The following is a 15,459-nucleotide window of genomic DNA, read 5'->3' as shown; positions in this document are numbered from 1 at the left end:
TCACGTTTACTGCGAGCTCGTCCTCCCCGCCCACTCTTTCTCTCTCTTTGCACGAGAAGGCGGCACTCGTGAAGCCACCATCTTGTCTCAGCCTCGAACAACTTCATTTGCACCTAAAGCACACAGTACGCGAGTACAGTCAAACCCGGCTATATCGAACTCGCAAAAAAACGCCTATCAGTTCGATATAGAGCATAATTCGACATAAGCCTGCTGAATAACTGGATGTCATAAAAGCATACACCATTTATAAAATCACTTTATTGATGAAACTAGCTTAGTTTCGCATGAAATAGTCCTGCATTTCTTTCTGCTTGGGCAATTTCACTGCCTGCGACGCACGTACTTCTCCACATTGTCTAAGGAGTCGGAAGCAGCTGAGGCCGCAACCTTCCGCATTCGCGCAGAAGCACCGGACTAGTGCGAGCGCACCAATCACTTCGGAGGAAGTAGGCAAGGGACCGTCGTTGCTTTCCTCATTGCACTTTCACTTTTGCTCGGTACGATGTCGCCAATGTAGTCTTCATTTTCGGGCTCTCCCGTGGTCGCGACACCATCATTTGCACTCACAAACTCGTCCACTGTTGATTTGTCAACAGCTTCTGGAAATTCTGACAGCTCGCTCCAAGTTTCGGCAACACCGGCAACGGCTGTGTTGCATTCATCAGAATTTGCAGTCATCACCAAGCACGCGGAGGCCGGCACGGCTGAAGCAATTTCGGATGAACCACTCGTACACGGCCGTGCGTACGCGTCAGGCGCCACGGGCCCCGGGGCGAGAGTTTGGCCGCTTTAGCCCTTATTCTTCAAGATCGTCCTGAGAGTGTTCCTCGGAGTCATTCACGCTGCGGGGACACATCCGACTTCTCACCGCGTTCGACCCGATTTATGATTTCGAGCTTCACGACAAAAGACAAATTCTGCCGCTTCGTCACGGCAACACTGCGGGAGAAGGCCCACAAGGCACACACACAATGGACCAGAAAAGCACCAAGACAACTCGCACTTTCGCCATTTTGCATGACGAGGCACAAGAGCCTCTGATTGGCTGTCTTAGCAAGCGCTGCGGGTGGGCCAGGATCATTTCTTGCAGGGAGGTGTCGACTGCTCGTCCGACGCAGCGCGGTCACGGTAGGGAGAGCGGTTGGATGGAGCCGCGCCGTCGCGTTTCCCCGCAACTGCGAGGGAAAGCCAACTTCTGGGGGCACTTTTTTGACGCTTGACGTTCGATATATCGGGAGTCGCTACTATTTTTGTTCAATGTAAACGTAATTTTTGCTATATATACTCATTGTAACCATACCGTGCCCAGAAATTGTTCGATATATAGAATAATTCGATGTAAACAAGTTCGATATAGTCGGGTTCAACTGTATACACACAACAACTACAATTAATGATGCTCAAGTACAGCGCTTGAGTGTGTCAGCATACATCAGCGTGCAGCTAAATTTAATTAATAGCTTTCTTTGGCTACCCCCCCTCTCCCCCAGCTTCTTTCCAAATCTTTGATCTTTGACAATAACAAAGAATTTGCTGCATGTCTCTCATCATATCGACACATGTACTTGTTTGTCTTTATCGGGCGACACGTTTCACCGCCTAACAAATGTTATCGATGCTTCCATCCGCTATCTGTGGCCGAACCTTGTGTAATCTGATTGCATGTGTGCGCGACGCGAATAGTGTAGAACTTTGTGGAAGACACGTGGGTCCCAGTGATTAGTCTGAAACATTCGACGATTGATGTATAAAAGCCGACGCACTTGACCTGTTGATCAGATTTTCAACGATCGCCGACTGTATTCGCCGCTATTGTTGCGCTATAAGTGTAGCCTGTTTTTGTGGGCACAGTTCACCCAATAAAGATTAGTTTTGTCTTTCACAGTATTGCTAATGTGGTCTTCAACGTCACCACCCCGTGACATCTGGTGGAGGTGCTCTGCGCTCATGTACCGGACGCCACCACAAAGCCGTGACCCAAGCCCGCACGCGGAAGACAACACCAACGTCGCCAAGAACCAGCAAGGTAGCCGCAGGCTGCAAGGACTGCCCCTGGAGCACGGACTTTTGCCTGAGACGACCAGGAACATCGTCAACCAGTCAACCCCAATGGCAGCCCCAGCATCCCTGTAGTATAGTGTCGCCCCCTGTCAGATCTCTGTGTCATCGTACATGTATGTTTTGTAGTTGTTTAACTAGATGGCGCACCCCCCTTCTGTCATGTGACGAGCTTGGACCAATCGGGAGGTGTCATCTGGCATGTGAAGCCTTTATAAGTAATAAACGGCCGCGGGTCGGCTGAGTCTTCATTCCGGTTTTCATCAGGAGCAGTTAGCTCCGTGTCTCCTTCACTGCGCCGGCGCTAGACGCGCGTTCGCCCGTCGGGGCTCCCCGCTTGCCTGCCGCTGCTGACACAACATCTTTTGGCGACGAGGATGGGATGCCCGCAGCGGTTCCGACCGAAGCCCCGGGAAACCAACGAGCTTCGTAAGTGAAGCGTCCTTTATGTGTCGGCACGGCCTGCAAACGCCGCCGACGCACTCGGCGTCGCGAGGCTTCCGAGCCTAGGCCTTCTCGCCCCCTTTGTTCTTCCTTGCCCATTCCTGCGGCGAGCTCCGGCTTGCCTCCTGCACGGTCTCCTGCACGCTACCTGGCATGGCTTTTACGGCGAACCTTCCCGTTTTTCTTGAAGTGCCCGGCCCACCGTTAATCCCCTGGTATCGCTGGAAAAAAATTTTTCAGGCCCACCTCGAAGCGGCCGGCGGAGGCGACTGGACGGACGTGCGACGAGCGTCCGCGCTCGTCAGCGCTCTCGGGCGTGAGGGACAACGGAAGTACTTTGCAGACGAGGAGCAGGAAGCAGCAAGGCAGTTAACCAGCGCAGCGTCAGCTTCAAGCGAAGCAGCAAGGCAGTCGACCGGCGCAGCGTCAACGTCAAGTGATGCGGTCCCGCCAGCGTCAGAGTTTCCGAGACTCTTGCAGCGGCTTGACCGGCTGTTCGCCGCGTCAACAAATGTCCTGGCGGAACGGCACAAATTCACCAGTCGAAAGCAGTTCGAGGGAGAAGGATTCCTGGAATTCGTGACCGCATTGAAGGAGAAGGCGGTGCAGTGCAACTTCGGCACAACCTATAACGAGCGCGTCCGAGACCAAATTATACATGGGGTAGCGAACGTCAGCGTTCGCGAAAAGTTGCTGGCTCATGGCGAAACCCTGTCCCTGGACAAGGCAGAAGAAATTGGACGCTCGTTAGAAGCCTTGCATCGAGCGAACCGCGCGTTCGGCTCCGAAAATGCTCGAAGAATTAAAGCATCTGAACTTGGCGTTCCGTCGACGGGCCAAGATGGCCGACTTCTTCCGGGGAGCCGCCAAGATGGCCGACGTAGTCCGGGAGGCCATCGTGCTGCAGCAGCCCAGGGAGCCTCCGACGTTCCCGCGGTTCAACATTCGAGGATCCGGAAACCTGGCTTGAGACATATGAGAGGGTCGCTGCTTTTAACAGCTGGAACAGCGACGACAAACTTCGACATGTTTTTTCGCATTGGAAGACGCCGCCATAACATGTTTTGAGAACCAAGAAGCCGCCTTAACAACATGGGACCTGTTCCGAAATGGCTTCCTGCAGACATTCACAAGCGTCGCACGCCGAGAACGAGCCCAAGCACTACTAGAAACCCGATTGCAGCTGCCTAACGAGACCACTGCGATCTTTACAGAAGAGATGAGCCGCCTATTCCACCATGCCGACCCGGAAATGTCCTAGGAGAAGAAAGTCCGCCTACTGAAGTGTGGTGTAAAGGAGGAACTTTTCGTCGGAATGGTACGAAGCCCACCGAAGACTGTCAACAAGTTTCTTTGCGAGGCCACTAGCATCGAGAAGACACTGGAAATGCGGAACCGGCAATTCAACCACCGCACGAACTCGACAAGCTACACCTGAGTTCAGTCACTGGCCACCGACGACCTGCGCGAGACTATCTGAGCAGTCATGCGGGAGGAGCTACAGAAGCTGTTCCCGTCATCACAGCCTCAAGTGGCTTCGATTGTCGACGCCGTACGTGAGGAGCTTCAACAACAACTCGAAGTAGCCCCTGAATCGCCTCAACCGCAAGCGATGACATACGCTGCTGTAGCCCGCCGTCATGTTTCCCCTCCATGCCTACGGCAGGGCCCAGTGACGACACAGTTCTGTCGTCCACCCCCCCCCCCCCCCCCCACCGCCAGCACGCCAACCCGTCACCCCACGCGGCATTCCAAGGAAGACTGACGTTTGGCGCGCCCCCGACCACCGTCCGCTTTGCTATCACTGCGGAGAAGCCGGGCACATCTACCACCGATGCCTATACCGGGAGATGGGACTCCGAGGGTTCACCGTTAACGCGCCGCGACCACAGATTGGCGAACGACCTTGCGATATTGTCGACTACAGTCGCCGACCGATTTTCCGGACTCCAAAAATTCGGACATGCCCCATTATTCGGTCAGCTTCGCGGCACCGCCATCCTCCCCATAGACCATAATGTATAACAACTGCCGAAAGTTCGGACGCCCTGCAACCCCTCGTCTGATTTTTCGGACACTTCTTGAGCCAACTCGTTCGAGGGCATCATGCACCAACTCTGACCGCGGCGCATAGTTCGACTTGCTGAACGCCATTTTTGTTTTGAACGGAGCCTCCTTGCTGCCCCACGAAGTGGCGCTACTGGAAATCCCCGCTCATCATCATCGTTTCTGCCTGGTTCGATAGAGTGGTCGTACAGTAGTTCCGGTTTCAGCTTAGTAAGCCATGTCAAGACAATCCAGCAGCTGATTTCTTTCTTTCGCGCACGACGCTGCGAGTAGCACGTTTTTCGTTCGTGCGACTGGTGTCGGCACGGTGGTGTTTGCGTTGTGTGCTGTGTCGAGGTTTCGGTGATCCAACGTGGCGTACGGAAACATCGCGTCAAGTGTCTAATGGCGGCGACAGTGCCCGCGCAGACTGCGCTGGGGAATGCCGGCAAGCGGGTGCCGGGAGGCCTAAGATTTGTCGCCTTCCGATGTGCTCCCTACTGACGCGGAAAATATTCTGCCGAGACCTGCGCAGTGGTTGCATTGTGATTCCGGACACCGTCTCATTTGACAGTTTCACAAGTGCTGACACTGCTGTACTGACATGCGCAGAACTCGACGACGGCGAGATCGTTCGCCAGGTTTCTGCTGCTCCGCCGGACGATGACTCCGAGTCGGAAGATGACGCACCATGTGCCACGCTGCCGTCGCATGCGGATCGTGTACAAGCAGTGACTGTGCTTTCAGCCGCCTATAGTGACCGTACGACCCTCTCAGAGATTCAGGCTTATCTGATTGCGCGTAAACGGGACAGCGTGCAACGGCGCACTCACGATTTCTTCAAGCCTACTGCCGAGCCCGAATAAGTGCGTGGAAATAAAGGATTTCATTTTTTTTTTCTTAATCTGCTTTTTCGGACACCTGTTTATTCGGACATTTCCGCAGTCCCCGTGAGGTCCGAATAAACGGTCGGCGACTGTACCTCGCCGCCACTCAGTGGAGCCCTCGACGAACGTCCCATTCGCCGTCACCAAGCCGCTACCTGTCGCCGCAGCGCCGACCATACACCAGCCCAGCCAGGGGCCGCTCTGCGAGCCCATATCTGAAAAACTAAAAGCAGCAACTGATGGAGGTACAGTTGCTGTTCGTCGAACTGACGAAGATCCTCCGCCGCCAACGAAGAGACCATCTCGACGACATAATAATGACACGCTGCCGTCTCGACAAAGTCAGGAAGACATGACTACGCCGACGAAAGATGACCTGATGACTCCACATACCAGCCACAGGTCAACGCGATGCAGCCGTGACCCGATGCCAAGACATAACTGTAACACAAAACAAAGAACCACCGAACTCGACGTGCTTCTCGACGGCCATGCAGTTACCGCCTTAGTGGACACAGGGGCTGATTACTCCGTAATGAGTGGACACATCGCCGTCCAGTTGAAGAACCACCGACCTCGACGTGCTTCTCGACGGCCATGCAGTTACCGCCTTAGTGGACACAGGGGCCGATTACTCCGTAATGAGTGGACACATTGCCGTCCAGTTGAAGAAAGTTAAAACTGCATGAGAAGGCCCTCAAAATTGGACTGCTGGAGGACACCTCATCACACCGACACTACTACGTGCGACGACGCTTCGTCGAGTACCATCCCGGCGACCGTGTTTGGGTATGAACCCCGATATGCCGTCGAGGACTGAGTGAGAAGCTATTCCAGTGCTATTTCGGACCCTACAAGGTCATTCGACTTATTGGCGCAACGGACTATGAGGTCGTGCCAGACGGCATTTCTCATTCACAGCGGCACCGCGCACGATCTGAAGTGGTCCACGTGATGAGTCTTAAACCCTTTTGCGGACGCTGACGAACTTCCTTATTTTGTTGGTTTCTTTGTTACAGGTGTTTTTCTTCATTGCTTTCGTTTGTTTGCAGCATCGGGTCGATGCTTCTAAAGGTGGGGTATTGATGAACTTCCTTATTTTGTTGGTTTCTTTGTTACAGGTGTTTTTCTTCATTGCTTTCGTTTGTTTGCAGCATCGGGTCGATGCTTTTAAAGGTGGGATATTGACACGTGTACTTGTTTGTCTTTATCGGGCGACACGTCTCACCGCCTAACAAATGTTATCGATACTTCCATCCGCTGTCTGTCGCCGAACCTTGTGTAATCTTATTGCGTGTGTGCACGACGTGAATAGTGTAGAACTTTGTGGAAGACACGCAGGTCCCAGCGATTAGTCTGGAACATTCGACGATTGATGTACAAAAGCCGACGCGCTTGGTCCGTTGATCAGATTTTCGCCGATCGCCGACTGTATTCGCCGCTATCGTTGCGCTATAAGTGTAGCGTGTTTTTGTGGGCACAGGTTCGCCCAATAAAAGTTAGTTTTGTCTTTCACAGTATTGCTACTGTGGTCTTCAACGTCACCACCCCGTAACAATACTGTTGCACTGTCAAACATTTCTTCGAGGCCAACTGCATCGTGTTGTGTGATTGAACATGCTTTAATGCTGACTAAATGTACCAATTTTACTGCAAGGTCCACCATGGTGGCAGAGGAGCACGTTCGTCACTGAAATCTGCAACACGTCTCTTGTAATTTGCATGCTACCACTTGAAAAGACATCAACCAAAGGTTGATTCTGCCACAGTTTCTTTTAATAGGAAACTGCACTTGATGATGCCGTCAGCACCTTAAGCTGAACAAGTTGTGAATGCTCCGAAAGCTTTCATAGACAGTGCCAACAAAGATGTTGCCAGCGCCGAAAGTAAGGCCACTGGGTGCTTTACTAACACCTCTGAAGGAGTCCTGGATGTGATAAAGTTAATAAATATGAAAGCTGCTGCTATACCTTGAACAGTAAAAATTACAGCAGTCATTGCTTTATGTCAAGTTTTTAATTACAGTTAAACCTGGATGTAACGAACCTATATGTAACGAATTCCTGGATTTAACGAAGTTCTTGAATTCCCCAACACTGCCCCCATTGAAGCCCATGTATTTTCGACCTTGATGTAACGAACGCGTTGCGGCGGTTAGCCTTGATGTAACGAACTCCCAAAGCTGATCAGTCATTACTTTTAGCACTTTTAAGGAAAATTCGGCCGAAGAAATGCTCTAGATTATTGAATATTAATGCTGTAAGGAGCCAGCAGCTACGCGAACGCCAGGGATTGCCGTGACCGAGCAAAGTTAGCGATGATGATGATGATGGCGGCAACTAGCGCCGCTCCGTGCCTAACGTAGCAGTTTTTTCAGGCTTTGCTTGTCTAGCGTGGCACCAGGTGGCATTGGTATCGGCAGCCGATTTCTCTTGCAGAATTATTTTGTTTCGTATGGATTTGAGGACAAGCATTCTTATTTTGTGATTTTCATTTGTTTCAACGGCTTAGACACACTTATGTGTAAGAATTCACTTGAAAAGCAATGCTGATAGCCGGTCTTTCATTGCCAAGGCGCCGAAAGGGAGAGGGGGAGGGACGATGACGAACGATATCAGTCACTTTTTTTTCTTTCTCTATGGATGCGTTGCATTCGCCATCTTGAGTGTTGTCCTGCGTTCTGCACGTGTGCGTGTGTCAACTGTGCTCTGGTACTTGTTTGTCCGACTTGTTTTGGAGGTGCTAGGCCTGCCTGTCGGCGTGTAGTCGTGCGTCTCCGCTTCTAACTGCGTCGTCCGTTGGTCGTGATGAGTTCTACTGCCAGAAAACGAAAAGTTCTGTCTTTTGAAGACAAACTCGCAAATTTAAATGCAGTCTCCGCGGGCGAGAAGAAGAAGGACGTTGCCACCCGTTTCAGCATTCCAGCGAGCACACTATCAACGATTTTGAGTGCGGAACACAGCATCAGAAACGCAGTGGAGTCGGGAACAAGCTCGAAGAAAAAAAGACTGAAGCTGTCCACATACACTGATGTGGACAAGGCAGTGTTCACGTGGTTTTTGGACACGCGAGCCAGAAAAGTACCCATAAATGGCGCGATCTTGCAACAGAAGGCAAAGGATTTTGCGTGTATCTTGGGTCATGATGATTTCAAGGCAAGCAACGGGTGGCTGCAGGGATTTAAGAGCCGGCACGGTGTCGTCAGAAGAGTAATCAGCGGCGAATCTGCCTCCGCAGACAGCGATGCTGCTGCTTCGTGGGTGGCTGACAAGCTGCCTGGAATCCTGAGTCGCTTCGAGGCGGCTGATGTCTACAATGCCGACGAGACAGCTCTATTTTATCAAATGCTTCCGGGCCGCACGCTAGCGTTAAAAGGCGATGACTGCCGCGGTGGAAAGCAGAGCAAGCTCCGCATAACGATTCTGCTGTGTGCCAACCTCGACGGCACAGACAAGCGAGTCCCGCTAGTTGTCGGCAAAAGTGCCCGTCCCAGGTGTTTTAAGGGAACGAAGCGTATGCCCGTGAAGTATGTGGCGAATTCCAAAGCGTGGATGACTCGGCCAATATTTTCTGAGTGGTTAAAGGAATTTAACCAGGACGTCAAGCGGCAAGGCCGTCAAGTTTGCCTACTGCTGGACAATTGCTCGGCGCACCACGTCGAGGGCCTGCAGCTGTCGAACATCGAACTGCATTACTTCCCGGCCAACTGCCTGTCCCTAATACAACCCCTGGACAAAGGGGTCATTAACAGTTTTAAATGCTGTTACCGGCGCCGACTAATCCTGAAAATACTTCTCGACATCCGTCTGGAAAGGGAGATGAAGATCGACATTTATCAAGCAGTCAAGATGCTTGTTGCCTCCTGGCAAGAGGTCAGGGCAGAAGTTATCGCGAATTGCTTTTTAAAGGCCGGAATAGCCAAAAACGCACGGGCTGGTGCCGACGAGGAGGAGGAAGACCTTTCTACTCCGTCCAATGTGGCCGAAGCGTGGAACGAGCTATGTACTAACGGTGGTGTACCCGACGACGTTGAACTGACCGACTTTTTGTTTGCCGACAACGCCGCCGTGGCTACAGAAGAAATGTCTGATGCAGCAGTAGCTGAAAGCGTGCAAAATCCGGATGGCGGTGATGATGGTGCTTGTGAGGCAGATCCGTGTGACGTGCCTACTGCAAAGGAGGTGATGAACGCAATGGACGTTATGCGCCGTTTCGTCGGCTCGCTCGACGATGAAGGAGCTCTACACGATTTAGCCTCTTTGGAGCGGCAGTTTGTGCCTACACTCGTGCCGAAGAAGCAAGCGAAAATTACACAGTTTTTTGGTGTAAAATAAACGATTGAAGGGTGAGTTCACCTTCACGGATATATTGAGCTATTTGGTTTCGTTTCTGCATCATTCGTACGAGCCTTCACGCGAAACCTGCATGTAACGAAAACCTGCATAATAATATTTGGGGTTTTACGTGCCAAAACCACTTTCTGATTATGAGGCACGCCGTAGTGGAGGACTCCGGAAATTTTGACCACCTGGGGTTCTTTAACGTGCACCTAAATCTAAGCACACGGGTGTTTTCGCATTTCGCCCCCATCGAAATGCGGCCGCCGTGGCCGGGATTTGATCCCGCGACCTCGTGCTCAGCAGCCCAACACCATAGCCACTGAGCAACCACGGCGGGTGAAAACCTGCATGTAACGAAAACCTGCACGTAACGAAAAATTGCGAGCTTTTGTCAACTTCGTTATATCCAGGTTTAACTGTATTATTTAAGTGGGGAGGTGGGTCGTAAAAAAAACATTCTTTGAGATATGGTGCTGAAAACTTGTTAAAACATGTAATATGAGCTTATTTTGAATATGCAGTCCATATTTGTTTATCTCCTCTGGTTCTAATGTTATGCGAGCTGCCTTACTTTTTTCGCAAGGACTTGTAAAATATCAGTTCCTGAAATTTCTTTAAACAGGGTACTAATGGCTTCTGTATGATTTAAGGAATGCAATAAGACCAACCTGCCTTACCTAGAACAAGAGTTGCAAGAGTTCAAAGTTAGTCACCAGAAAAACACTTTTTCTAGCTTCTAATTCAATACTTCACAACTCGTATTCTAGGTAAGGCAGAGCAGTAAGGTTGGTTTTGTTGCTTTCCTTGAATCATACAGAAGCCATTGATGCCTTATTTAATGATATCTAAGGAACAGATATCTTGCAAATCTTTATGAAATATAATTAAAGGAAGCTTGCATAAAATTTGAAAGGAGGAGGTAAATGAAAACTGACCTTATATTTGAAATAAGCACATAACATTACATATATGTACAAGTTTTGAGCACTATATCTCAAAGAATAAAGGTTTTAAAAATTTTTGGTCTAAGACCTACTTCCCCCATTAAGGTGTTTTCCTTAACCCTTTCGCTGTCACGGACGTACCGGTACATTTTCGCGCTTCCCCCCCACAGTGTCGGTGACGTACCGGTACATTCTCTATCGTGCGTTCAAAATTTTTCGCCTGAGCGCAAAGCTGGCGCTCCTGGACTGGCCTCGCCATCTGTTGACTCTACAAGTTCGTATTTTCGCCCCGACCTGTGTAGTATGTACATGTATTGAAGAGTACGGTGGGACTGCCACTCGCCCCTCTCTTTGCTGAGTGGCGCGGTGGCTCCGTGTTCGCTGGATCATGCGTTGCGCGTGTGTGGTTATGGGTTCAAGGGTTGTTATGCTATCTCCACTGGTTTGAAGGTTTTTCTTTTTCTTCTGTTGGTGTGTCAGCTACGGCGCATCAAGTTCAGGGGCACGCGCCGTTGCCTCTCCGAAAAGAGTGACTCGATTGTTGCTTTCACTCTCTCGCCGCACCCTCGCTTCCGACTTGCAACAGTAAACGTAAAGCCTTTCGAACTTTGTTTTAGCCTTTTCCCATTCCCCTCTGTCTTCTTGATCACACGTCCCATTTCTCTCCGTTGTGCGGGCGACTGAAAGCGCATCCTCCTTGCGCACGGTTACTTTCGGATGGCTGAGCGCGCGGGACCTTCATCTGCTTATTGGAGCGGTGGCTCAATTCCGATTCAGAATACGAGCCGAGCTCGGATTCGGACTCGGAAAGAGTCTCATGCGAGGAAGAGGTGAGTTCCGCATCGTCAGATTCGGATGTTGAACGGATGTTATAGTCAGGCTGATGATGATGATGATGTTTACTAACAACAGCTGCAGAACACTGAAATGTGCATATTGCATTGACTATGTTATTTGTATACCAATCATAATCAAAAATACATTGCTATGTTCATTCCCTGTTATGCTCATTCCCTGAAACCAAGCCAACACTGGGGGTGCGTCACAGCCAGAAAGGTCCGACAGCGAAAGGGTTAAGGGAAACTCCAGCAATTTTTCGATGTTCACTGATCTTCATAAAATTCCGAATATATTTTCTCTTTTGCAGTGTGATTATCTGTGCCAAAATACACTGCTTCAAGTCATTTAGTTTTCCTGAAAGCGAATTTTAAAACTTGGTTGCGTTCCTGACTCATGACTTTCTACTGGCCACCCTGTGTTTGTGACGTCAGAGACTGCACCGCCACTGTCGCTGAAATCGTCACTTAAATTTCCGCTGTCTACTTCTGAAACTCTGTAAAAGCTCCCCATGTCATCAGGAAACATCATCAGCTTTGCTTCTTTGGCGTTAGCACCACGTGTTCTACGTGCTTAGCACGTGTTCTATGTGTTTACATTATAGTAGTGTAGGATCTGACATCATAGACTCATCGTGACGTCACACGAAGCAGCTACCCGTTTTGGTATTTCGTTTATTGGTTATTTAAAATTATTGATGAATTTCTAAGCGAACTGAAGCACCCCACTGGTCACAGGACTGTCAATGCCATTTGAAAATGACAATACCCTAATAAGGTTAAAAAAAACACCAGAGTTGCCCTTTAACTAGAGCTTGCAGTTTATTTAAATGTGTTTTAGTACCTATAAGCTTCAGATTTTGATTGAACTATAGAGCTACAGTCGAACCCGACTATATCGAACCCATTTACATCGAATTATTCTATATATCGAACAATTTCTGGTCACGGTATAGTTACAATGAGTATATATAGCAAAAATTACGCTTACATCGAACAAATATTGCAGCGACTCCCGATATATCGAACGTCAAGCGGCGGAAAAGTGCCCCCAGAAGTTGGCTTTCCCACGCGGTAGCGGGGAAACCCGGCGGCGCGGCTCCATCCAACCGCTCTCCCTACCGTGACCGCGCTGCCTCGGGCTGTTGGGCGAGCCGTCGACACTCCCCCTGTCGCGTATAGTGGAGGCCACATCCTCCCTCTTTCTCTATCATCTTTCACTTCCCATTCCCTCTCCCCTGACTACGCTTCGCTGTGCTCCATCACGGGTTGCAGAATCAAGCGTCCTTCCTTTCTTTAGATCACTATCTATCGACACTCCCCAGCAAAAAATGATCCTGGCCCTCCTCAGCGCTCGCTCAGACAGCCAATCAGAGGCTCTTGTGCTGTCTTCGTGCGAGATGGCGAAAGTGCGAGTTGTCTGGCTGCTTTTCTGGTTTATCGTGTTTGCGCCTTGTGGGCCGTCTCCCGCAGTGTTGCCGTGATGAAGCGGCAGAATTCGCCTTTCGTCGTGAACCTCGAAATCATAAATTGCGTCGAACGCGATGAGAAGTTGGATGTTCCCGCAGCGTGCAAGATTCCGCGGAGCACTCTCGGCTCGATTAGGGCTAAAGAGGCCAGACTCGCAACCCGGTGCCCATGGCGCCCGACGCGTACGAGGAGTTCTTCATACGTTCCGGTTTCCGCGTGCTCGGTGATGACTGTAAATTTTAATGAATGCGACGAAGCCGTTGGCGCTGTTGCCGAAGTTTGGAGCGAGCTGTCAAAATTTCCGGGACATTCGAATCAACGGTGGACGAGTTTGTGAGTGCAGATGATGGTGTCGCGACCACGGGAGAGCCCGGAAACGAAAACTACATCGCCGACATCGTACCGAGCACAAATGAAAGTAGGCACATTGAGGAAAGCAACGACGGTCTTTTGCCCACATCCTCCGAAGTGATTGGTGCACTCGCATTAGTCCGGTGCTTCTGCGCGAATGCGGAAGGTTGCGGCCTCAGCTGCTCCGACTCCTTAGACAACGTGGGGAAGTGCCCAAGCAGAAGAAAATGCAGGACTAATTTATGCCAAACTAAGCTAGTTTCTTCAATAAAGTGATATTATAAATGGTATGTGCTTTTATGACATCCAATTATTTAGCAGGCTTATATCGAATTATGCTCTATATCGAACTGATAGGCGTTTTTTTGCGAGTTCGATATAGCCGGGTTTGACTGTATACATCTGAAAATTTCTTTGAAACAAACATTTTCTTCATTGCATAAGTATTTTGAATAAAAAGCTTTGATACCATTTACCAATTTGCCATGAAATACTTGTACGCATATCTGACCTTTTCTGAATGTCCATCTAATGCATGACTAAATATACAGCATCTCACTGCCCACAATTTTCAAAATCTGTCTTATGAGAACTTCAGCTTAAGACCATCACAAAGGCTAAGAAAAGTTAAATGAAAATCCACAACCAGTTCAGTTTAGTAGAGCTACTACCGAGTTTTAAGACTAACAACGAAACACTATGTAAAAAAATGGACAAAAGTTGTGTAAAAAGCAGTAAAAAGCCTCTAGAAACTTGACAAAATGACCTTGATATTTCATATTGAATTTGCTATACATTACAGTTGCCGAGAAAATGATGTGTGGCAAGTGCAAAAACTCACCCTGTCCTACATATTGTCATTATTTAGTTATGACCAAACCATGCAAACATACCTTGTTCTTCTGAAGAAAAGCATCATCTATCACCCAGGGTGCGTCCCTCAGAACCTCGTCAACATATCGACAGTGGCGCACAGCTTCATACCGTTCAGCATCATTCATCACTGTCCTTCCTTTCATTGTGTGCGTGAGATGATCACTGTTCACTGCAAGAGCAAGAGTGAGTGCAATATGCAAGTGTCACACAAAAAAAGTACACCCCAGAAAAATCTGAGACTTTTCACACTTGGGCATGAACAAGAGGTAATGAACAACCGTACAATAAGGGCTGTCGGGATTGCCGAGGTACCATCAACATATGGTTTAAGGGCATATCAGTAGCTGCCACATGGCAATGCTGTGTTGACAAAGTACAAGACTAGTCACATGATTTTCTACACATCTCATAGCAAATGTGACCTAAGTTTGTAAGGCAATGCCAGGAAGAATCAGCATAGTGATTGCTAAGGGCCAAAGGTAATTGGCCAGTGCTCAAAGACAACTGCTGGTAGTGCGGACAAGTTTGTTATGTAGTGTTACCCATTTCACACGCTGCACAGTCCGTCCCGGTCTATAAAAGTTCAGTTATAGTGTTTCATTCATGCTAATGGCTCTCGCTGCTACTTTTTAATGGTGATGGATACCTGACCCTACAAAGAAGCCACGGCACTGCAAGGTAACTTTATGAAATCCAAATCGATGTTGAGAAGAACTCCCAAGGCGCTCCCGAAATACACTGGAAGGGAGAACTCCAGTGCTACTGGAGTAACTCCTGGAAAGTCCACGACAATACTGAGAGGCACCCCCTCCTCAATCTGAAAGCGTGCAGCTTGTATGCAGCAACGGACATTTACTACTGTCCACAGCACCCTATAATTGCAAGCAGGGCATGCCTGCCAAGCGAGCCCTCCACGTAGAGGTCTTTACTGAGAACCATGATTGCCCAAAGCAAGAATTGTGTTCGCTTGGACAAGCAGCCGCGGTGCAGCGGCCAGGGTGCTCAAGTTGAAAACTGAATATTTTTGGGCTCAATCCAAGGTTTAAATATCTTTTTTCGCAAAGTTTCTTTCCTTTTTCTTTTTTTGCCCATTCGCTTCCACAGCCAACCACTCATTGACCACTCAAAGAATGGCGGTTTCTGGCCATTTTTCATAGATGGCAGTACATTGCAGACTATTTTCTAGTTGTTTTGAGTTTGGAGT

At 49.4% G+C, this 15,459-nt stretch overlaps 1 protein-coding gene across 7 annotated transcripts in view; it reads right to left on the bottom strand.

Moving 5' to 3' along the window:
- The window catches only part of LOC126541294 (choline-phosphate cytidylyltransferase A-like), a 66,821-nt gene that overhangs the window by 38,902 nt on the left and 12,460 nt on the right, over positions 1-15,459 (bottom strand). For all 7 annotated transcript variants that reach the window (XM_050188012.3, XM_055076539.2, XM_050188011.3 and 4 more), the window contains one exon: positions 14,273-14,424. In XM_050188012.3, coding sequence (XP_050043969.1) covers positions 14,273-14,424 — 152 coding nt within the window. The remainder of the gene's footprint in view (positions 1-14,272; positions 14,425-15,459) is intronic.

The sequence above is a fragment of the Dermacentor andersoni genome, chromosome 2, assembly GCF_023375885.2.
Source record: "Dermacentor andersoni chromosome 2, qqDerAnde1_hic_scaffold, whole genome shotgun sequence".
In the NCBI taxonomy this organism is placed as follows: domain Eukaryota; kingdom Metazoa; phylum Arthropoda; class Arachnida; order Ixodida; family Ixodidae; genus Dermacentor; species Dermacentor andersoni.
This window is presented reverse-complemented; position numbering and strand designations above follow the sequence as displayed.